The sequence below is a fragment of the Acanthochromis polyacanthus genome, chromosome 7 (genome assembly GCF_021347895.1).
Source record: "Acanthochromis polyacanthus isolate Apoly-LR-REF ecotype Palm Island chromosome 7, KAUST_Apoly_ChrSc, whole genome shotgun sequence".
In the NCBI taxonomy this organism is placed as follows: Eukaryota; Metazoa; Chordata; class Actinopteri; family Pomacentridae; genus Acanthochromis; species Acanthochromis polyacanthus.
Window position 1 is genome coordinate 29231556 of NC_067119.1, and position 23881 is coordinate 29255436.

The 23881-nt window shown below is 41.0% G+C and overlaps 1 protein-coding gene across 3 annotated transcripts in view; it reads left to right on the top strand.

Annotated features, from left to right (window-relative positions):
• The first annotated feature begins 1767 nt into the window (after window positions 1-1767).
• Window positions 1768-23881, top strand: part of dock5 (dedicator of cytokinesis 5) — a 38664-nt gene continuing 16550 nt past the window's right edge. For 2 of the 3 annotated variants that reach the window (XM_051950444.1, XM_051950445.1), the window contains exons 1-22: window positions 1768-1944; window positions 8985-9068; window positions 9295-9335; window positions 9420-9475; window positions 9731-9827; window positions 10003-10151; window positions 10271-10406; window positions 10518-10675; window positions 11615-11696; window positions 12292-12421; window positions 13095-13167; window positions 17218-17360; window positions 17523-17648; window positions 17785-17909; window positions 19163-19261; window positions 19507-19579; window positions 19702-19805; window positions 20033-20213; window positions 20529-20626; window positions 21255-21344; window positions 23504-23604; window positions 23735-23869. In XM_051950444.1, the coding sequence (XP_051806404.1) occupies window positions 1902-1944; window positions 8985-9068; window positions 9295-9335; window positions 9420-9475; window positions 9731-9827; window positions 10003-10151; window positions 10271-10406; window positions 10518-10675; window positions 11615-11696; window positions 12292-12421; window positions 13095-13167; window positions 17218-17360; window positions 17523-17648; window positions 17785-17909; window positions 19163-19261; window positions 19507-19579; window positions 19702-19805; window positions 20033-20213; window positions 20529-20626; window positions 21255-21344; window positions 23504-23604; window positions 23735-23869 (2324 nt within the window). In that variant the 5' untranslated portion in view covers window positions 1768-1901. The remainder of the gene's footprint in view (window positions 1945-8984; window positions 9069-9294; window positions 9336-9419; window positions 9476-9730; window positions 9828-10002; window positions 10152-10270; window positions 10407-10517; window positions 10676-11614; window positions 11697-12291; window positions 12422-13094; window positions 13168-17217; window positions 17361-17522; window positions 17649-17784; window positions 17910-19162; window positions 19262-19506; window positions 19580-19701; window positions 19806-20032; window positions 20214-20528; window positions 20627-21254; window positions 21345-23503; window positions 23605-23734; window positions 23870-23881) is intronic. The other variant, XM_051950446.1, reaches the window with a different exon arrangement.

A 23881-nucleotide genomic window follows, 5' to 3' on the forward strand; every position in this document is an offset into this window, starting at 1 on the left:
AGTCTCGTCTCATGAATGAACAAGACAACACAACTGTTTTGGCAATATTACCATATGTTTCTCCCAATTATGCGGCTTGTACGGAATAATCCACGCATCTAAGCCGAATATGAGTTAACGTGTAGCATTTGTGCTCGCTCATAATCCAGTGTTTCTTCTTTAACCCTCCTCCTACCCACAGACCTCCGAGCTAAATACTTTAACTCACATCTCACAGGTGCTTTATTCTGTCACTCCAGTTTTTTTATGGCTGTGTCAATCATCTTGTTCCTAATGACTTCATATCATTAGTTTCTCCTTCTGTTTTAATTTGTGCTTTTTAAATAAAATACTAATGTATGGGGAGTAGAGGAATTCTGTCAGTCATTTTGAAGGACAGGTTTCCTCAAGTGCTCTCCCGACAATCCTAAATACTGCTCTTCCCAAAATAAGATGATGCTCACAGTCAGACACACAATTTCATGCTAAGACGATTTATGACAATAGCAGCAAATGTTTATGTTCTTTTATTGCAAGATGAGACTCAAATAGCATGTCATACCTGAGATGGACATGCAGTCAGAGCATGATGTAGGAAAAAACATTTCTGAGGCTGCAGATGGAGAGGCGTGAGAAGGAGGTGTATGCAGGGGAAAGGATTTCTGGAGGTTTTCTCTGTTTCTCTGAGCTCCAAGATGTGTTTGTGTGGCTGTAATAAATCTAGTATATATCTTTACTATATCATTTTTGGCTGAAACTGGAGTTGTTGTTTTTTCTAGTGAACAATGGCAAGCAGATTGAGACTGGGCAGATCCAGAGTTGATGAAATTTTAAGCTGTAAAATAACATTCCCTTGAAATTACAGAAAACCAAATGACACCAAAATCAGAGGATAAATAAGCTTTTAAATATGGGTTGTACCTTGGACAAAAGCTGCAATTTGTACCAAAGGAACGCTTGTAATTTATTGTAACCTTCGTAAAATAATAACAACCTTTTATCCAGATTATATTAATTATGTAACTAATCGTGTTTTGGGAAGAAATTAGTGAATATTTTATTGTCTGTTTCTTGTAGTAGTTTATTCCTGCGTTCCCTAGAGTCTTCAGTCCTTGTAATCATGGGCGTAGATTTAGTTTGAACATTATAAGCAGGGGTCTGACTGTTTGATCCCCAAACACATAAGTTTAAAGCACCAATTTGCACATTTTCTGCATAAATTCATGTTGGAATTATGCTTATTTAAGCAGGCCTAAAGGAAAACTACAAAACGCTTTTATTTGGGGGATGGAGGAGGACAAATCTACACGTATGCTTGTTAAATATGCTGCTGGATGAAGGTTAAAGCAGGCAACGTGAGTTTGCACTTCAAGTCTCATTCCAAATTAAAAACAATAACCTGCTAATCATTTATTTATGGCACATCAGTGATTTATAGCCCTGCTTTCAATTAATTATTCTGCTGCAAAGATTGTCAAAGAGTGTGCCAGCAGCCCACTGAAAAAAAATAAAAAAATAAAATAAAAAACTGTGAGGAGTCCTTGAAGCAAAGTCTCACCATCATTTCCCTGAATTCAATTTGGGCTCATTTGAGGATTTATGAGGAACCGTTACAGGTATCGACTGAATGATGTCTGCGGCAAATTAGCTTCTTCTTCTTCTTCTTCCTTCTTGTTGAGGGACGCGTGTTCCCAGGGAGCGACCCTTTGATGAGGGAGGTGTAGTGTTGTGTTTGAGGGGTGGTGCACGTCTCCCCCCTCTTCTCCTCCCCTCCCCTCACCTCCTCCTCCCCTCCCCACTCACAAGTCATGATGGCGGAACTGTAGACTTCGGGACGAGCAGGAGAGCACCGCCCGTCCTCGTTTAGCCAAGTGTACATAGTTATTTATTTATTCAGACAACTTTACATCTTCCCCCCCGCTATGACCCGCTGGATTCCGACTAAAAAAGAGAAGTACGGAGTCGGTAAGTGGCCAAACGTTAACTATGCGTGTGTTTTTTTTTTAAGCTAGTGGGAAGCTCCACCGAGTTGGAAATCCCAGAAAACAAACTTGAAGGACTCTGTGAAGTTGGGAAACACAAATGACTGTTGTTGTTTTTGTTGTTGTTGCTGCTGCTGCTGTTGCTACACGGCGGGTGTTAGCAGTGTAGCTTCAGTTTTACACGTTCAAAAACACTCGTCACGTTTGGTTTTAGTGTGGATTTACGTGCATATTTGTCCCTAAAGAGTTGGTGAGGAAACATGGATAAGAGCCAGGAGTTCAATGAACATACCAGTCATTCTTGTGCTTGATCTCACTGAGCGGACGAGTTGAAGCTACAGAAATGAATCCTCATTTTGGTCTAAGGTCCATTATGGCCCCTTCAAGGACTCTTGTAGGGCCCCACATGGGAGCCACTGCACTGTATGTGAGATAAGGGAGTTGTATATTTTCATACACATGAGAGGAACTGGGCAGATAAGTGGTGTTTGACCACAGTTACACAGGCCTTTACCATGGAAGTGTGGTGACCTGTGGCCGAGTAGCCTGTTCTGTGTTCCTCAGAACTTTCTACTGTGTGTCTTACATTAAGGTGTGGCCCCGTCACCTACATTTCTGTGTGTTTGTGGGCTTGCAATGCTCATGTAGGCTCGAGTTATCAGGTAACTCTCCACGCCTTCAAGGTAAATTGGCACAACTGTTACCGTGATGACAAATCCCTTTCAGGTTTACAGCCATGACTTTACAGCTAGGGCAGGTCAGTTCAGACAAATCTTTGCTTAAAGCTACAGACACTTTTACCAACATTGTTTCCTGGTGTACAGCAGATGTAAGAGAAAAAAACCTCAGCATGTGGTGCCTGTGAATGCCTCCAGTGTGTATTTTTTCCTGGAGCAGGTATGAATCAGAGGCCAGGGGTGAGACACCTCCACTGTGGATCCTGTCATTGACATTATCCCAGGATTTAAATTAAATGTTGTGTTCTCGGTTGCTGTTGTGAGTAAAAACATTTTTAACCCATAATCTCACTTGGGTACGTTTTGCTCTGCATTGTAAACAGTACCCCTCCTTTCTTCGTTATATATGACCTTGTTTTAGCAGCTGATGTTGAGGAATTTTTTTATGTTAATCCTTTTAGATCCTGTGCCATTCTCCTGCCATTTGTCTTAGAAACAGGACAGGAGTCACTAACACTGTACTTAATCCTTAAAATGCCATCGGACCCTGCACGAGGGCTTACATTTTTAATCCGATTAGTTAACCCCAGCTGCGCTCCGATACTGGCAACTCCATATTGGGACGAAACAAGAGATTGTAAGATTTCTGATAATATCAGTTATCTCATGCTAGCTGACAGGGAAACGTGGATAATATGGGGCTTTAGATATCACATCTTTCATGGTGAATTTGTGACACCATCATTATGAAATAGCTTGTTAATTTTTATATCCTGAAGAGACACACAGCAATAGATGCTCAAATGAAGCATTGAAATTAGCAGGCTTAATGGATGATGCATACACTGCTTCAGGGGGAGCTGTGTGAAGTCTGATCACCTCAGGTGATTTCACTTAAACCAGCAGTGCAGAACTATTGTCTCCCCCCTTTTGCAGTGAGAGTAATTACACAAACATTGCTGATCTGTGCTCATGATGAATGCCTTATGGTCACTGTAATCCTTCCTCTAAGCACTGAGTTTCTTTTCTGTCTGGACCACCAGAAACTTTTTGTGGGTCCAATCTCAACTTGTTCAATCACAGACTTACCGACTGTCTGTCAAATCATCCAAGGCTCTGATAAGGACTTTAAGATGCTGTTGTGTGCTCTTTCTACGAGTCTGCGTATCTGCAGACGTTTTGAGGGACTCTCCCATAGTTCATTGTAAAACTGGTGAGATATAAATGTGGTTGTGCTGCTTCTGACGAAGTGTACACAAACCGAGCATGGTTGGCATGGTAAGGAAATTCACTAGGACGTTTTTCTGTAAATAACGATGCCTGGCTGCTCACTGTTGTGATTATTTATTGCATATTTGTACAGTTATTTGTACTTTCAGTCAAACATCCCTGTAGGATTTACAGATGCCCATGTACTTCCAGACTTTGTATGGTTTGCAAAAATGTATAAATGCTTTTTTCACGTTTTCTTGTTCAATGGCTTTGTTTCTCAGCAACGTATGCTGAGGGTGTTGTGTGCCGTTCCTCCTTGTTATACTATTTCAAGCCGTGGTGAACTCACACACTTATGCACGACAGCTGTTACGTCAAGTATGAGACGGTTTAGAGCTGAGGCCTTTGGGTGGAGATTGGGATCGGAGCTTGGTCTCTACCTATGTTTTTCTGTTGTAGGCCCCAGCATACTCCTAGTTGCTGTAATTTACTCAAGACATAAAATGCAACACTACTCGTTGGCCCACATTAGAATGCCACCACAAAACCAGCTACAGAATGTAATAAACATTTGTTTGCATGTAAAAGTTCCACACTGTAGCTTCATTCAGCATCAATTGGGACTTCAAACCTTTAAAAACATGGGTGTGTGGAGAATGAAAGAAATTAATTTCAAGGCCTACTTGAGGTTATTCCCTTGAAACTATTGTAGACTGTATATAAAAAATGACTATTATATCTAGGGCGTCATTTCAGTTTTGTTCACCCGTTTGGTCTGTTGGCGACTACGTTGAAGGCTGTAGTTTGGGATTTTGCTGTCACCATGTTGGTCTGTAGAAACCAGAACCATAATAATTTGATTTCAGCGGAGAACCAAGGAACACTACGCTCAGTGATACAGTAGCAACTGAGCCCTGCCCTAAAACAGACCCTACTTATCATCTAGATCAGTGGTTCTCAACCCTGTTCCTCAGGACCCACTGTCCTGCATGTTTTAGATGCTTCCCTGCTCCAACACACCTGACTCAAATGATCAGCTCGTCATCAGACTTCTGCAGAGGCTTGATGACGAGCTGATCATTTGAGTCAGGTGTGTTGGAGCAGGGAAGCATCTAAAACTGCCCAGATGTTCTTCACACGTCTGAAGTTTTGGGCCGATAGAGCGTGTAGATCAGAACCCGCAAGCTCATTCTCTGTACACATTAATGGTGTGAAGTCAAATAATCATATGGCTGTTCAACTCTGTCCAGTGTTATTGGAGTGAATGGATTACATACTGATAATAGAAGCAGTTATTTTGCAGATTTCTTTCAGTATTGCTCAGAAAAGCTGCATTCATGGTTTTACAGCTGCTGATTTTGTGATGGAAAAGCTCTGTTTGGGTCATGGTACATCATGTGATGAGTGCGTAAGTTGTAGAAATGTATTTAAATATCTACATCAAGATTTTGGCACAGATTTGCACTGTTTCTGGAGGCTTGAAATCTGCAACTAAACTATTGGTTGAAGTGCATTGTGGCAAGTGTCGACAACAGATTTCGATAAGAAAGAATAAGTTGATGAATTCTCTGGTTGTTCTGCACCAGTTTTTATCTTTCAAAAAATGTTCACTGTGAGTATGACTCTTTTAAAAGTTCTTAAAAATACATTTCCATCTTCTCTCATGGAAAAAGCCTGTATTTTAAAGTGTGTTTTACTTTAGAAGTGAAACAGCTTGATGATGTTTCCTGCTTTGCCTAAATTACAGTATTATTATATGTACACTGCAAGCATCAAGTCCCCGCCTCGTTCTTGTGTAAGTTGTTCATTGGCCCATGATTGGCTTTCAGAGTGACATTACAAGAAATCACGCTGGCAGGAAATTTCAAATTTAAAGTGAGCCCAGAGGGGCTTCCTCACTTACCCACATAAAGTACCACTGAGCATTTCAGGGTTACAATAAGCAGTTAAATTATTTTGTATTATTTTATGATAATGTACCCATAATGATACCATCCAACAGTTGCTTAGAAGCAACCCTCCTTCCTCCTATTAGTGTCTTGCCTTTTTTTTTTTTGAGGAACTGCCATTCAGGCAACTTGCGTCAAAGGTTGGTGTACAGCTGTGCTCATCGCGGTCAGTTGAACAGGGTTTCAGGCAATCAGCCACAACTTCCACTTGGTGTTATTCTACGATGAACTGTATACATGTCTGCTTAAAACAATGAACAGCTCGGAGCTGTCTCTTTGCAGGTGTTGCTTACTGAGACTTGCAGTGTTGTTAGATTACAACAGTGATATCCCGCTTTGCTCATCTTGCGATGTCACACCTGATTGCGGCCGGCAACTTGGAGACAAGTGCTGATCTTGTTCCCAGTTTTGATGGACTGACCAGATGGTTGGTCAGTCTTGACTTTTAAAACTTTTTATCAGAGTTGTAATTGTTTTACGTTTTTTTTATCGGCAGCCTGGAGAAAGGCATTTGTACTTTTTTCTTTGTTAGATAAGGCATTTGTAATTTTCTTTCTGTGAAATGTTGCAGCAGGGTTTTTAACAAGAATTAAAAGATGAAACCACGCTGGTCTAATTTGATTCCTTTTTGGACTATTAGCTTTGAACTTGAGAATTAACTTTCTGGTTTATGGATAACCTATAAGGACTTATTAGCTGGAGTGCAGTTTTATGAGCTGCAGATAATTTCTGACTGTCTAGACAAAGTAGACGAGAGATGTACTCCTTTTCTTAGATTTTCACACATGCTGCCTGAGGAGAACTGGATCAAAAACAAACATTAATGGACTCGTTTTTATACTTAATGACTTTTGCACAGATACTGAGTGTTTGTCTCTATGCTTTGATAGTACTTACATATTTTGCAAGTGTACACATTTTCCCAGAGATGTGTGCAAAATCAAGTTTATTTGAAAAAGGACAGCGTGCAGTTACATTAAAAAGATGGCTGCACCAGATTTAGCATCATGCTAATTTCCATCTGTAGTCCTTGGTCCATAAAGGAATATCAGCTTCCTAAAGAAAATACAACACTAACACCTTCTGCTTTGTACAAGTGAAAATTATTTGTTATATCAGCCATTATATAGAACAGGCATAGGTCTTTTGTTTCATTTCCTTCCTGTATCGATTGAAAGTTATTCTACTTCAGAATCAGATTGAATCAGTGTGTCTTTGTGTACAAAACCTAGCAAATAGTCTTTGTGTTTTCAAAGATTGCTTGCTAGATTTTGAATCATGAAATGTATTTATTTATGAAGGTGTTTTTTTGTTTTATTTGTATTTGTTTTATCATGGTCATAACATCAAAAAGTTGTATATTTTGCTTTTGCACCCAGTCAGCGATGAGGACAATAGATTCTCATTGTGTTGTGTTACCTTTGATGAGCTGCCAGCAGCCGCTCAAACTATTCAGCCGCTGGTGTTCTTTAATTGTTGGCTAATCCACTTCTATGGTAAATCATTTAGAGTGAATCAGGCTGACTCTGATTTAACATTAGTATGCACATTAACTTGAACTTGTGCCGAGAGAGCTTTATTGGAATTTACAGCGGTAGCTACAGGCTCAGTATTTGAAGTTTAAGAGGAGGATAGTGTGTCTCAGAGTTGCACTGATGAGCTGTTTTTTACCAAAGCCCAGACTGATGCCTTTAGTTTAGACAGTGTGGCATCGCAACACGCTCAGCTGGGTTCATACCATTCCATTGGCACGTTGCCGTGTTGTTGCCAGGCCCGGACACTGTGTCAAGTTGGTGAATGGACCATTGTCACTTTTGGCGTGGCTAGAGGCAGATGTCATTTCTTCAGTGTACTTTTCATTCAATATTATTCTGACTACACAAGTAATTTCCGGGTGATTCATCGTATGTCTGTAAATTCTGTTTAAAGAAAACAATGTCTGACACTTGTGTATTCATGTTTTTATTTAGGGGGAAACTGTAAAAGTGGAAAAAGCAAAAACAGCGTAACTGGTATTGCATTTTGCCTAAAATCATCTATTTCCAGTATTTGTTTTGCTTTCACGTGAACCTGTGCGGGTGATTTTTACAACACAGCCGCCAAGGGTCTGACCTACTATTTTAGGAGGTCATGGGATGTTAACACAGATGCAGTCTACGGCTAAGAACCGATTCCCTGTGGAGGTGTTTGTCTGTGCAAATGTGTTTTATGGAAGTCATGAGGAGGGAAGGGCACTCAACATTCAGTGATTTGTCAAGTTTTGGTATTCAGACTGAGGTGTGATAAGCTAAGCCAGTTGAAGCGTGCTGTGAAATCTGGCCTCCAGCAAGAAGCATTATCACCATGCAAGTCAGGGCAGAGCTCTGCTCATAGTTCCTCTATCTCACTGTGAGAATGAGCGGCTGTGCGCTATTGCAGCTCCCTCAAGTCATGACAAAGACCTTTGCTACAGTATTGTTTGCCAAGGTTTCTCTTTTGCAATGTCTCTGGTTTGAGGGTGTGTGTGTGTTTGCGTACGTGTGCACAGGCGTGTTCTTGATCCCTCCCATGCATGTCCTGGTTTGAGAGTTAAAAAGGAGAAGATAGGAGTCAGCTGAGGAAACCAAATAGCTTAGAAGGAGTTTAGCAAAGGGTAGCACTTCCAGGTGAACCCCATGGCAGAAACACAACCTTTGGTGTAACTATTGACCCAAGGCCACAGTTGTACGATGTGCAGATCTTATGCAACTTCTCATTTCTGACACTGAAACTATCTGCTCCGCAGTCCATTTAGTGGAGCGTTAATCACAGCCGCAGGGCATCCAATTCAATTAAAAATAGACAAAATGCTTTGGAGGTATGAGTCACACAGGCATGCAACAGAAACACACAGCGATAAGATGAGGAATAAATCAACGATCAAGATCCTCAATGCTGCTAGTCCAAGTCCTGCGACAAGGAGGGTGAATTGGTTTTCTTTTCCAGGGCGGAACTGCAAACCTCTGATCCAGAACTTTTTTAAAACAGACTTGCGCCGCTGTGCAATAAGTGATTGAAAAGGGATTTGGGGTTTTTCTTAATCCACTGGACCTTGAGGAGGAGCAAAACTCATCAAACTGTAGACTAAAAGTTTTCTTTTTTTGTAAAAGTATTTCTGAATGTTGTCTGTGTTTCACATAATGAGACGTTCCTACTTTGTCCTTCAGCAATCTACAATTATGATCCCAGTGGTGAGCAGGAGCTGTGTCTACAGGTGGGGGACACCGTGCACATACTTGAGAAATTGGAAGGTGAGTAAGTCTGAACACGCAACAGGCCCCGACACATCCCTCTTCCCTGTCTCTATGGCAAGCTGACACAGGAACTTAAATGAAATGTTGAGCTAGCTGGTGCTCAGTGTGCTGTGCATAATAATGTAGATGAATCTACCACATTGTCTTTCTGACATCACTCCTGTCTTGTCCACTGCCTTTTCCTCAGTGCAACATTTTTTTCTATACATTAATGTCTCCTTAGGCTGGTATAGGGGCTACACTCTACGCAAGAAATCACAGAAGGTATGGACACCATTAGTGCTATATTATCCTACAGCCGATACTATGATGTTTATTTATACTGATGATATGTAATTATTTCCTCAGGGCATTTTTCCAGCTTCCTACATCCACTTAAAGGAGGCTACGGTTGAAGGAATAGGGTAAGATTACACATCAGTAAACGTCTTTTTACTGACATTCTACTTTTCTTTGGTTTTGCAACTAACATAACGGTGCACTCGTAACTGTAAGGATTCATAAGGATTCAGTTATGCATGTCTTGGCTGTGTAGGGACACCATCCAACTATTTATCATGTAAAGAAATGCACTTGAGTCATTCGAAATGACATGGCATGATCTGTGAGCGATGAGCCACTATTCCAATACCTTATTATTCTCTTCTTGTGGCTGCTAGCCAGCAGGAAATAATTATTCCAGCAGATTTACCCCTAGTACAGGAGCTCGGAGCTACTCTGAGAGAATGGGCACAGATATGGCACAAGCTCTTTGTGGTAAGTGTGGATTGCCCCTCTGTTATCTGCCACTCTGTTTCTAGTACACACAGTTCTGTACTCTTCTCTGTTTTATCATTGCTTCGGCACATTCTTGTTTAAAAGTTGCACTGCTATCCATTCCTCTGAAGGAAGTATTGCTTATAACAAAGTATATACGTTTTTTTTCTGGCAGGCAAACAAGTCAACCCTGTTCAGGAGTGTTCAGCAGATGGCCTACAGCCTCATCGAATATCGATCTCAGATAGTGTCAGGAACACTGCCCAAGGATGATCTTGTAGAGCTCAAAAAGAAAGTCACAGCAAAGATTGATTATGGAAACCGGTATGAATCCTGCTTTCTTATTGTACTGCAATGAAAAGCCTGGTGAGGTTTAACACCATTGTGTATGAGATTGTTACTGTCAACTCATTTCATGCTCTCTGCTCCTCTCTTCTGCTCAGCATTCTGGGCTTGGACCTGGTGGTGCGAGATGAAGCAGGAAACACACTGGATCCTGACCGGACCAGTACGGTCAGTCTGTTCAGGGCACATGAGACCGCCTCCCGCAGCGTGGATGACAGGATACAAGAAGAGAAGGCAGGATTCTGAATTGCTGATACTATCAGTCGCTTTACTCTGAAGTCACCAGCCACCAGTTTCAATTAACTTCTACGGCCCTGCTCTGTCGTGCGGCTTGTTTTCATGCAGACACGACTACAGAACCTGGAAATGAGACGTCAGACCTTGTTCAGTACGGTGCACACCTACAGTCTGCTCATGAACCTGAAGAACTTCGTATGTAACATTGGAGAAGATGCCGAGCTGCTCATGTCTCTCTATGACCCGGACCAGTCTGAATTCATCAGGTTAGCTTGTTACCTTTCTCTTGACTCCAAGACTATCACATGTAAATAACTGCTATTGTAGGTTTTGTTGCGTTAGTCTGTTGGTGCAACATTTAGAAATCCACGAGGAGTCGATGCACAGTGAGCAGAAATTGTTTAAATTATGTTGTATGGCACTGGCTTATGTTGCTGTAGGTCACAAATCAGACATGTACGCTAGCTATTTGCTGCACAGATAATGGTAATAAATGATAGCAATAATGTCTGGCAGTTGTGCATTAATGCCACATAATGCTGAACAACTCCTATGTAGCAGCTTCAGCGCTGTTTCAAATGAATGTTCAAGGCTTGAGGGCAATTTGTTTCAGGCTTTCCTCGGCTGCTGCTTCTTCTGCTTGTTGGTGTAGAAAACTAAAATCTCTGTTCTCTGGCAAAAAATGTGGCAGCATAAATAAGTAAAGTGATTAAAACGGTCTTTAAAATCTAAACAATGAGCTGAATACCAAGTACGATAATTTCTATAGAAGTTAAGAGCATAAAAACTGCAAAAACACTCAATCAGCTACAGCTCTTAGTTTCTTTTCCACGACAGAGCCTTGTGTCTAGAGAGTAAAAACAGCAGACCTTTTTTAAGCCGATTCCATTGTGGGAACATTTTGAGTTTACTGAATACCATTAATGATGTGTGTGTTGGCTTGTATTCCAGGCCTTGCAGCCACTACCTGTGTTTTGCAAATCAAAATGCTCGCTATGAGAAGGCTCTTTTGGGATCTCTCGGCTCATGTATTATTGCTCTTTGGAAATTTACAAGTATTTTTTTTTCTGGACACTTCGGATCCCATCAGATCAGACAGATTAAATAATACTGAGTTTTTACAGTAGTTGCTTCTGTTTTTCTTTTTCTCCTGTTGCCTTAGATAATGTGATATCTAACTGAGATTCCTATTTAAATTCATGCAGTGAGAACTTCCTGGTGCGCTGGGACAGTATGGGGATGCCTAAAGAAATTGAAAAACTCAACAACCTGCCAGCACTGTTCACGGTAACTGAATCCCAACACACTGACTGAATTCCTTCTGTTTTGGATTTAAACAGGCCAAACGCTGCCTGAAATCGGTGACAAAGGAGACGGTTTGCTCCTGGATTGCTCCTAATTTACAGAAAGTTTTAGTGAATGGCTCACATTCACGGCACATCATTGAAAACTTGAATACATTTGCCTCCATTATGTTGCTGCTGCTGTTTATGTTAATGACACAGTCAGCACTTCTCTGGAAATAAGTCATTGTGTTAACCTGCATGTGTGCCACCAGGAATTAGTGGCTTGAGTGTGATAAAGCCACATTAATCAAGCCAAAGAGCTTATATTTTGTTCCTCAAAGCGCACAAGTCAGGACTCCTATGACTTGAGAAAGCCACCAGAAAAATGAACACATAAAAATGTGGAAAGGTGATATGTTTGACGCTTTTACTACATGCTTTTATCCTGTAATAATTGCCATCTGGTCTACAGCCACTGCCCTGTGAATGCACATAATGACAGACCAGTGATAGCTGAAATCCCCCGCCTTTTGTATCTAGTGCACCTTATCACTCAATAGACTGTAATAAATAACTTTTGTGTCCTTTGTGCACAGGATCTGAGTAGCAGTGACTTGATGAGGCAGCGGCTCTTCCTGGTGTGTCAGATCATCAGAGTGGGCAGCATGGAGCTCAAAGAGGGCAAGAAACAAACCGGCGGGTTGAGGAGACCATTTGGTGTGGCTGGTGAGCAGCTTTTCAGGTGTTCTAATATTCGTTCAAGCAACACCAAAGTCAATTCAACAGAAAATTACGCTCCTTTCTGGCGGCACAGATGCATGAATAGGTCTGTTGAGGTGGAGAAATAAAGGATCCATGTGTCGAACGAAATGGGAACACCTGCTTTCTGACCTAGAAAATACCTCCACTCTGCCTCTGCCTTGGCAAGGGAGTCGGTGGAAATTGGTTTAGCGACAGTCTTTTTGTTTTTGGCCAGATGATTAGTGGATGTGATGAAAAATGGTTTTCTGTGGTGTTCCAGCAAATGGACTGAAACCAGAGTCAGAAAGAACTTTTAACTCAGGAGTCGCATTATTCTTAGCCAGGAAAAAAAAAAGCTCTAGGAAAAAAAGCTGAGTGGAAGGAACAATTCACAGGCGTTTGTAAACTGAAGATGAAGGATCCTCAGTTTGCATTATGATGCTGGATGAATGCCGTGCCAGGCGACAGGTGAGTGAGATCCAACACCTGGCTCTGCTTCTGTATTAGAAATGGAAAATACAGTTTCCAGATTTATGATCTAGAGCTATTAAAAGAAGAAAATTCCTATTTTGCTGTTGTTTTGGCAGTATCTCTGAAATTGTATGACATTTGGTAAATGAGCTGATTCATGACTCTTTCTATTTGTTTGTCATTGAAGTGATGGACATAACAGATATCGCCCATGGCAAAACAGACGACGAGGACAAACAGCACTTCATCCCCTTTCAGCAGTGAGTTTTGTTGGTGCTGTCACACTTCTATTGTTAACAGGCTCAACCTTGTTTTGTAGTGCCACACAATAGAGCACAAATAATGGATAAGAATTGGAATAGGACGAGAGTTGTACTTACTGTGTAATGCATTCCATCACATCTTCTTCAAGGGTGCAATTCTGCTTTTCCTATATCATTTTTCAAGGACGCATATACAAACTTTTTACGTTCCTGAGTGTTAGCTATTCTCAAAGACAGGCTTCAAGCCATACTTTTATGGCATGTGCTTAGTGAGGGGGTGAGGATGATCATATGCTCACAGGAGTCCTAGATGGAAAGGCCCCAAAAATATCTTGACTGATTTCTGACATCTAAACCAGAATTTACCAAAGTGAAATGTACTCACTGTGTCTTGGATCACTGCGTCTTATTGAAGAGGTTCAGAGGATGAAAAAAAGTGTTTTTATAGAAAGAATATTTATAAGGGCTTGTCAAATGTTTGGATTGTGCATTAAGTTTGGATTTTTATAGCATTTTTCATCCTTTCAATTACAGAAGTATTTTGCATTTGGTGTCTGGAGGGATGCCCCCTGCGGTTAGAGAAGTACTCAGATCCTTTATTTATTTAAAAGTGCCCTCACAGCACTGTAAAAATACTCCATGGCAAGTAAAAGTCTTGCTTAAGAAACTCTACTTAAGTGAAAATTCTTAAATATTAGCAGCAAAATGTAGTTAAAATGTTTAAGTAAAATGTGTGGTCCAGTCCCTCTGACAGAAATATTGTTCTTATATGACATGAGGCGATTAATACTGAAGCATCAGTGTGTCAGCAGTTACTGTTGTTGCTGCTGGACGTCTAGCTGATTTGAACTACTTTATATACAGTTTTATACTCCAGGGGGGCAGATAATTCTGAGGAGCTGTCTGATGATTAATGAGAGAGAAAAGAGGGAAACTTCTGATGCACAAATCTGGTTAGTTTTTGGATTTTTTTCTCTAATCTTTGAGTTTTGATGAGATATAGAATCACTTTGACATTTATTAAAATAAGACTGGAGTTGGTAAAGTTCTTTTCTAGTTGTGTATTTAACCCCTAAAATGTCATCTCTGGGTGTCAAAGTCACATATTTGGAAGGGTGTTTTCAGGAAAATAATCCCTTCTTGGCTTGTTTTGCTCATGAGGTGGCCTCCTAAAAAACTTGGAGGAAAAAAACTTGTTTTTTACCAAAGGGGATGTTTTAGTTTCCAGCCACGTCTTTATTAATAATAATTGAAAAATGTCCCCCGTCCACAGGAAGGTCAGAGGTCAGGCTCAGAAAGAGGGCTGGGGGAGATTTAGAGTTTTCCCCAGGGCCTCTGTAGCAGTGTGGGTGCCTACAGACATGCTGGCATTAAGCTGGTCTCATTACTCACACTGTACCGTAGTGACAGCTGCTACAATGTTGTATTAAAGTGTAAGTGACTGTAGCAACTAATAGACATCTCAAATGTGACCCCGACCGCACCTAACCTTTGTAAGACGTCAGAACCCCCCAAAAAACACTGGTGTAGTCTTTAGCTTTGCATTGTATTTTGCAGTCTTGTTATATTATTCATTGTGTAAAATCTTCAACAAAAGCTGTCAGACAGATGTATTAGAAAGTACAATATTTCCCTCTGAAACACAGTCATGTCAAAGTATAAGATAGCATGAAGAAGAAGTACTCGCGTAAAGTAAAAATACCTCAGAATTGTACTAAATGTACTTGGTTACTTTTCACCACAGGATGCAAACACAAATCTAGACTCTGCATTATTTTTGTTATACAAAAGACATATTGTACCACATGACTTGTCAAGTTTTCCTGCCTTGACAAATGACTTTGTGTTCCATTAACACAGAGTGACTTATTTGGCAGTGCTAATCATGATTTAGATAACTACAAATGAACAACAAAAAGGTCATGCTAAATTAATTTTCAAACGAGCAAAGGACTGAAATAATAACAGGACTTTATATTATTATTATTTTTAGCTGCTAAGCGCATTTTCTGGAGCACAGTTGCTGTTCCCAAAACACTGCCAAAGGCCGTCAAATCATTAAACTCTTAAGTCGGACCACCCTTTATTATTGCTTAATCAAGACTGTCAGTTGTCTAAACAAATGTGTCATTGAAGTCCACTGGCATTTTGTTTCAGTATTTGTTATTTCTCATTTAAACTCAGAAACAGAAAGCCAATTGTCAACTCAAATATCCACTACAGACTGAACAGTATTTATTAAAGCTCAAATAAAACGCCAATTTCAAAACATAGTCTACAGAGTGAACGTGTATTCACAGAACCCAGTGCAACTCTGTACAACAAAGAAGGTGGATCGATAAAACCACAGCTTTTCATCTGCCTCACATCTGATGTGTCTAGCAGTACACAGAAACCTTTTGGTATGGTTAAGCCTCGCTTACATTTCTCTGCTTTCCCTTTGACACAACCAGTACAGTACACTTTGTCATATTCCCTTCTGTGTTGTTGCCTCTCTAATGTTTTTCTGGTCTATATTGGGTAACTCTGATTCAAAGAAATGAGGTAACCCACTCTGCTGTACATTTAATTGAGTTGCAGCTGTAAACTAGTTTTAAGAACATATAATATTTCCTCAAATAAAACCCGGGAGCCAGTCAAAAGTAGGACTCCTGATAGTGACCGGCACATGTTGGAGAATGCGATATACCTGCAAATGTTTCACAATATGAACACTGTTAAGAAATTAAGAGTTTTTTCACTGAAACCTGAAGACTTTTAGTTTAAAATCGATTCCTGTGAGTGTTTAATTTGTACTCTAGCGCCGTATAGAGCTTGTTGGTGAATTTCTGGCTTTTCAGTAGCAAAGCTCGTCTGCATTTACTAAACTGTTCTGCATATTCTGTTATAGTGAGTTATAAGCTATGGTTCTTCCATTATGTTTTCAGTTCAGTCCCTCAGGTTGTGTTTTGTTTACCTTTGTGTGAATTGGTGAATCTGCAAGCTGCTGTAGTGATCCCAGTGTTAACGCCAACAAGTGACCACAGGATGATGCTTGCTTGTCGATAAAAGATTTGTCTCTGGGAAACTGTGGCTTTTTTTCTAAATGCCTGTCAAAAGAAGGTGGTTTCTTGATGCACTATTAATTGCTGAGTGCAGTAACTTTGACAGCACGAAGCAGCATGGATTAAAAGGAGACGTTATGCATAAATACATCGAGTTATGCATAACAAACGGAGGGAATTCAAAGTGACCTGCTTCTGAAAAAAATGCCTGATTGGTGACCTTCTTCAGTCGAGGTAAATAACTGCCTTGGACACTATTTGAGGAAATATGATATGATAAATGAAGAAAAGTGAGGATGAACATTTTGTCTACTGTAATGTATTGAATTGAATGATTAATATTCTTTGTTTTGTCATCTCAAGGGGTTACCAAATATCAGATGCCAGTATTCTAACAGATTAGACAGAGTTGGTGAACATGGTACACATTACACCATTAAAACATGCTGACGGTGGCATTTAGTTAGCTCAAACTACAGCCTCACAGAGTCATTAGCATATCTCTAAACGCTACTTCTGACAATACAGCAAACATTTCAAGTTTAATTCTAGCAGTGAGCCAGAAATATTTTGTAATGCGAGAAATTGGACAGTAAACATTGCACTGAACATGCCGCCAGTTTAATAAGGTCACTGAAAAACTGCACTGATGAACTAAAAGAGTTCAAGAATGAAAGAGAAAACACGATTTACATTGATGATTGTGTCAAAGCAACTGAGAGTAATAATTCATTTTAGTCTTAATTAACTTTTGTGTTTTAAAATATACACATTGCAATCTTGCGCCTCATAAATCTCTGTATCGTGGCAGCACTCTGCAGCTTGACTCTATTGTAGTCACTTCAGGAAGGAGGGATGTTCGGAGGGATAATAGTGCATCTCATCAAGACATCCAGAGAGCCTCACGTTGCCTTTGCGGCTCCTCGGTCCATTTGTTTGTCACCTGTCAGAGATGCTGGCAGCTGATTTTTTTTGTACTCTCATCCCAATATTATTCTCCCAGGATAGCTATGGAAACCTACATCCGTCAGAGGCAGCTCATCATGTCTCCGCTCATCCCTTCTAGAGTCATAGGAGAGAATGAGCCGCTCACTGCTGTCTTCAACAAAGTCATTGCGACGCGGGAGGTCAATCACAAAGGCCAGGGTAAAATGAAGTGCTCACAGACAGTGTGTTCCCCTGTGATTTCACAGGGTCGCTCTAAATTGACCTTTTTGTTTTGAGAAAAATAAATGACGTGTGAGAGGTCTGCAAGCTGTATCCCTTTGGTGTCTGCTTCATTGAATTTCTTTACATGTTTCCTGGCAGGGCTGTTTGTGACCCTGAAGCTCCTCCCAGGGGATCTTGCCCAGGTTAGGAAGGACTACCCCCACTTTGTGGACCGCAGCACGGCTATCGTCAGGAAAATGGGCTTTCCAGAGATCATCCTCCCAGGTGGATTCAAGTCTTTGTTGCTGGGCATTGCTCTGCATACACCATGGTCGTGTTCATTTTAATTGCTCATGCAGCCATGAGAAGTGTTTCTACATTCTCAGCACATCGACCTGATCGTCTGCTGTCCTTTTTGCAGGAAACGTGAGGAATGATATTTATGTAACCTTGCTACAGGGAGAGTTTGACCGTGGTAAAAAGAAGACCCCTAAAAATGTAGAGGTCATACTGAGTGTTCACGATGATGAAGGCAATCCCATGGAGGTAAACTAGACCTTTGAATTCAGCAAATTAAAGTCTCTCTCTGGTCAATGACTTAACCCCAAAACCTCATCTCTTTGTGTCAAAGTTACAATTTTAGAAGTTTTTCCCACGATACTATTTTGTATCCTAACTTAAAATGGCCGAGATGTAACTCTACACGGCTGCTTTCTTTAGAGTACGTAGCTCCGTGTAATGCCTGCCTTTCTCTTCACTCACCCCTCCACTAATCGCTGCAGCTCAAGCACACTAACTCACTTAAGACTCTGCTCAAACACTATAAAACTACTCCCTTTTAGGCAATAGAGTAATTTAGCTGCAGACGCTTAGAATGGAGTCTGACTCTGAATAATGACACAGAAAACCCCACTCCACCGTTTGACATAATTGAATCCTCTGAATGACATTAACTCCAGCTATACTTAGTTGGTAGCATGTGCACACGTTACTCTTAAGATATGACATCATAGATATCTTGTCAAACATCAACATTTTAGCATTGTCTTTGTTAGCATGTTATCAAACCTGTGTTAGCGTGTAGCTTAGCACAGCTAGCATAACCTACATACAAAAGATGAATGTAGGAATTTTGACATTACCAACTGGAATTTAGGACACTGTTTTGAAGCCTCAAATTTGGAATTGGGCCGTCACCATCTTGCTCTCCTGAAACCGAGCACGGGTTGAATCTGGCTGAGAACTGGAGGATGCTAACATGTGGTAGCAACTTGTCAACCTGGTCCATCCCTGTGCTAAAGCATGCTCTGCTTTATTGTCTGTTTTACTCTAAATGGGACGATAATTTGCAAAATGGACATCGCGCTGTATTCAAAAACATTTGACACTAGTGGTCAAAACCATAAATATTTCAGGAATAATGTTTGCTGAAGTAACAAATTAGAAGTACGGTTACTTTCTCAAAGACGCTATACAATCAAACTTGTATTTGCAACTAAAGGAGTCTCCTCCTCCTGGTTCTTAGAAGCATTGCAGCTTCAAGGCACTGCTGTGTTGTTTCACTTTTCTGACCTGGAGGCTTTTTTTGACATATGTGCATCTATGGCTGTTAGCATGGATGTTCACTCTCAGTCTGGTGTCTTTGTTTTCTGCATTTGCAGTTATTCTGAGCAGGTTTATGTAACAGAGTGTAATAACATTTTTTTGGATTTCTGCTGTTAATTTTACACTTTTTTTTGCCAAAATTAATTCATATAGTTCCATCAAATAGACTTATCTTCTTTCTTCAATTTCTACAGAAAGCAATATTTCCTGGGGCCGGTTATGATGGCATAACGGAGTACAAGTCTGTCATTTACTACCAGGTGAAGCAGCCTTGTTGGAATGAAACAGTGAAGGTAAGTTTGTCAAGGTCCCACGTGTGCAGCTCTGTGCTGCCAACATCATCTCTCATTTTCTCTAATTAGTTTTTTTTTTAAAAAGGATTTGCTGTGGCTCAATATAATGAAATAATCTTTTAGGGAAAATATATGCAGAATGTGCCTCTCATACAAATCTCCCACCAGATAGCATTTCTTCCATATGTATAATCCTGTATTAACTCACTCTATAATTTCCCTGACTTTCCTCTCACCCCTGCAAGGTGACAATTCCCATTGAAGACGTGTGTCGCTGCCACCTGAGGGTGATGTTTCGACACAGATCCTCCCAGGACTGTGAGTGACTGTGCCTTATTCCTATAACAAACACGCACATGTAATGCTGCCACCATGTTAAATAAAGCTAGAGTGACTGTTGTTGGATCTGTTCCCATCTTATGCTCCTGTGTATCCTTCAGCTAGAGACAAATCAGAGAAGCCCTTTGGCATGGCCTTCGTCCGGTTGATGAGAGGAGATGGGACAACACTAAAAGATGGCAGGCATGAGCTTATCGTCTATAAGGTAGTGTTGCGGGATAATGCTTTTATTTTACATGAAATTTAATTCACTGGGCTTTAAAATAAGCAGATTGTTTATTGCTTTTATCTAATTACACAAAAATCAGTCTTGAATAGCTGACGGTGGGTAGATGGATTATGCATGAATCTGTCCTCAATCGATAAATATGAAATTAGATCTCCATCGATCAATATGCTTCATGAATCATTCCCGTTTTATGAATTTCTTAGGTTGACGTGAAAAAAGCAGAGGATGCAAAAGTTTATCTCACCTTGCCAGCAACCTGGGCTGAAGTGGGGGAAAAGGAAAAGCAAATGGGGAAGCAGTTCCACCATTCAGGAGCGATTCCCGTGACCAAAGACAGCTTCCAGATCGCTACGCTCACCTGTTCCACTAAACTCACTCAGAATGGTACCGTAGAAGGAGTCATCTCCATTTTGCCACTCTTGCAGCCTGCGACTTTGTGATAATTAAAAGATTTCTTGTCACAAGTCATCTTTAAGAAATGAAAGAGATTCTGTGATGGATTGGGCAGCAGTGCAGTCATCATTACCTCCCCACAGAGTCCATTGTAATTAATTAAGCTGATCTGCTAATCTTCTGCTGATGTCTTGATGTTGCCTGATGCAGATCTAACTCCGTTTTTACTGAAATATTGAACTTTTAACAATCTCCCTGCTGCTGGAATAAAATCCATTCTGATGTGCTGATTTTTTTTCCCCTTAGTGGATCTGCTTGGCCTGTTGAACTGGAGGTCTAATCCTGAGGATCTGGACCAGATCTTGCAGAGACTCATGGAAGTAGAAGGAGGGGAGATTGTCAAAGTAAGTCCTCATATAGATTATTACTTTACCAAGGAACGCGGTGGAGTTATGCGACGATGGGCGTACGTCAGTCTGTCTGTGCACAACATTACTCAAAAACCAAATAACGGATTTGGATGAAATTTTCAGGGAAGGTCAGAAATGAGACGAGAACCTCCTCATTAGATTTTGGCAGTGATGCGGCTTATAGTCTGGATTCACGGATTTATTATGGATTTTCTATTGCTAGATAACAGCACGGTGTCACTGTAACTATGACAACAAGTAAACGCTACGTCACCTGCCGACTGACGATCACATGATTGCGATCCGACTACAAATCCACCAGGACTTATCTTTCGGAAATTTTACAAGGAACAGTTGATTAAATTGTTGGAGTGTTTCCGAGTCCAATCAATTCCCGCCGCCCCCTACATATTTATGTCACACAGTTTGGAATCTGTACATAACATACACACGCATAACACACGCCTGTTCTGATTTCATCCGTCGGACAGTACAAAGACTGAGCAGCCTCTCTGAGTGGATTCCTTGTATTGAAAGTGCTACATGCTTTTAAATGTCAGCGTTTTTTATATGATGTTGTGTTTAATGGTTCTTTTGTAATAGATGTTTTTATTATCCACAGTTTCTCCAGGACACTCTTGATGCTCTGTTCAACATCATGATGGAGACTTCAGAAAAGGACACTTATGATACTCTGGTGTTCAACGCCTTGGTGAGTCTCTGGTGAAGTGACAGTTTCAGGCGGTTCTAAGTTTTACAGCATAAATGTCAATAATGGATCACATTTTATGATACAGTGCTGGTTCCCAACACCCACCAGCTGAATCTAAGCAATCACACGGATAGAAAATAAAATCAAACTGAATTTACCTTACCTTATTTTTCAGACCTTTCACTAAATGTTGCCTGATTCTTGTGAAATATCAAAAATTACCAATACTTGTTTCGTAAACACACTTCTGGGGACTGATAGCCTAGCCACGCTAGACCCTTGTTTCTGAAGGCACAAGGGTCTAGGCCCGCTCGACAGGGAGGGAGGCGGGCTATAAAAGGTTGTCTATCAAATCACTCTGCAGCAATTGGGTAGGTATACAACCAATCAACGCAATGAATAGGCTCCTAGAGCGCCGGAAATCAGAGGATGTGGTAGTTCGGTGAAGCCTTATTTATACAGTCAATGGGTGAAGCTCAAGTATATTACAGACATGTTAACGGAAAGATTATTCAGAGTCGGCGCTAATGGAGCTCAACGACTGTTGTCGTTTTTGTTGTCGACCCTGGCAGAGAATTAAATTCGTTGCCGTGGGTTGTCTAGCGCGGCTAGGCTAGTTGTTTCCGGTTGTTTCTGTCAGAATCGTCACGCCTCTGTCGTCACTTAGTTACGCCCGCCTTCTGACTCTACACTTCATGGTGATTGGTCCGGCCAGTTTTAGGAGCATCCAACCTCGAGCCTTATGGAGGGTAACTAGACCCACCCTGGCAGAGAATTAAATTCGTTGCCGTGGGTTGTCTAGCGCGGCTAGGCTAGGGGACTGATGCTGTCAGCGCTAACCTTGGTCAGAAATGCATTATGTTTTCTGTGACTGCTTCTTAACAGCTGCTCAGCGTTTCGCCCATTGAACACGTTAAAGGATCCAGTACAGTCCATCAGAACAGCTTGTCGGATGATTGAAAAGTTTCAGAACCCGCCCCTCCTCTCAAACACACCATTTAGATGTCGGAATTGGTGATGCTGGGTCCCACTATTTCAGTAACTTCTGAAGGCAATATTCCCACATTCAAACCCGGGTGCGTTGTGGTGACAAAGCAATCAGGGTTGAAACTTCTCTCTCGGCTCTCTTATTTTCCCGTTTGTCACATAACTGTTTCTGGCACATTTCATATGAAACGACTGAGTGCAACACTGAATGCCTTCTAGGAGAGATTGTCTGGAAATGCGTGTTGTCATCCCCATATTTAAATGATATCACGTCTCACCCTTCTCTGTGATGGCTGGCTTTTCACTGCGGTATTCAGCATCGGCCATTCAAAGCAAGTATAATCACATTTGTCTCTTGATGCTGTCAGATAATGTGACATTTAAATTAATGCTTTTCTGGCAAATCCTGACCCTTAAAACGAAGCAGCAACAGTGTGATGTTCTGTTTGCATTAGCAGTAACAAAAAGCTGCAGTGCTCTCCAGATTTTTTTTTTTTTTTTTTTTTTGCATTAATGTGTTTAACGTCTCTACAAACAGCAATTCATTCATCAAGTACTTTGATAATAAATAGGAGAAAAAAAACATTTTCTGTGAAAATTCCATCCAATATGAGATGGTCTGCTTGCTTGTTTCATTACATACCTGCCTACCTGAGTGCACGTTACATGGGAACTCATTACGGATTCTTCCTCGAGGCTAGGTCAAGCTCAAGAATAGCAGAAGTGCCTTTTGATGGTGCTTCTCTTTATGTGGTGTATATTGGCTTTGAACAGTGTTTTGCACATGAGGTGATGTAGCTTATTTGTGTATTTGTACACATGAGGTGGTTTTCATGCGCTGCACTCCTCTCCCTACCAACGCTCCCTCTTGTTGATTAGTCCTCCACTCGTACTCAGGGTGAAGGGAGAAGGTTGGCATTTTATGGTTGCATCTGTATGCTTTTAAACTCTGTCTCTTGCTGTTTCTGTGACCTCGTTCGCTTCTGTTGTGAAGCAGCTCTGGTGCTGCGTTAATGGAGTTAACAGGCTCACACTGTGTTTACAGAAACTGACTAACTGTGATGCTGATTTGCTGTAAATCTCTGCTGCACATAAAGATAACCTGAATCTCTGACAGTTGTAGAAATATTCACCATTCTCTCAACTTGTTTCTTCCTCTTGTTTGCAACCAGGTATTTATAATCACACTTATTGGCGACATCAAATTCCAGCACTTTAATCCGGTCCTGGAAACCTACATCAACAAGCACTTCAGCGCCACTTTGGCTTACATGTGAGTCCCCGTGCTGTATTTCTCCCCTTTGATGACTTATGCTGTTTATTTTTAGTTTGTTTTGCTCTTCTTGTCCTCCCACACCCAAATTACCAGCAGAACTTGATGCCTGACTCCTTTACTTTCTCAGGAAGCTCACCCGTGTGCTTAACTACTACGTGGGCCACGCCGAGGAGCCCCAACTCACCGAGAGGCTCTACGCGGCACTCAAAGCTCTCAAGTACCTGTTCAGGTTTATTGTACAGTCCCGCGTCCTCTATCTCAGGTATCAGAGGCA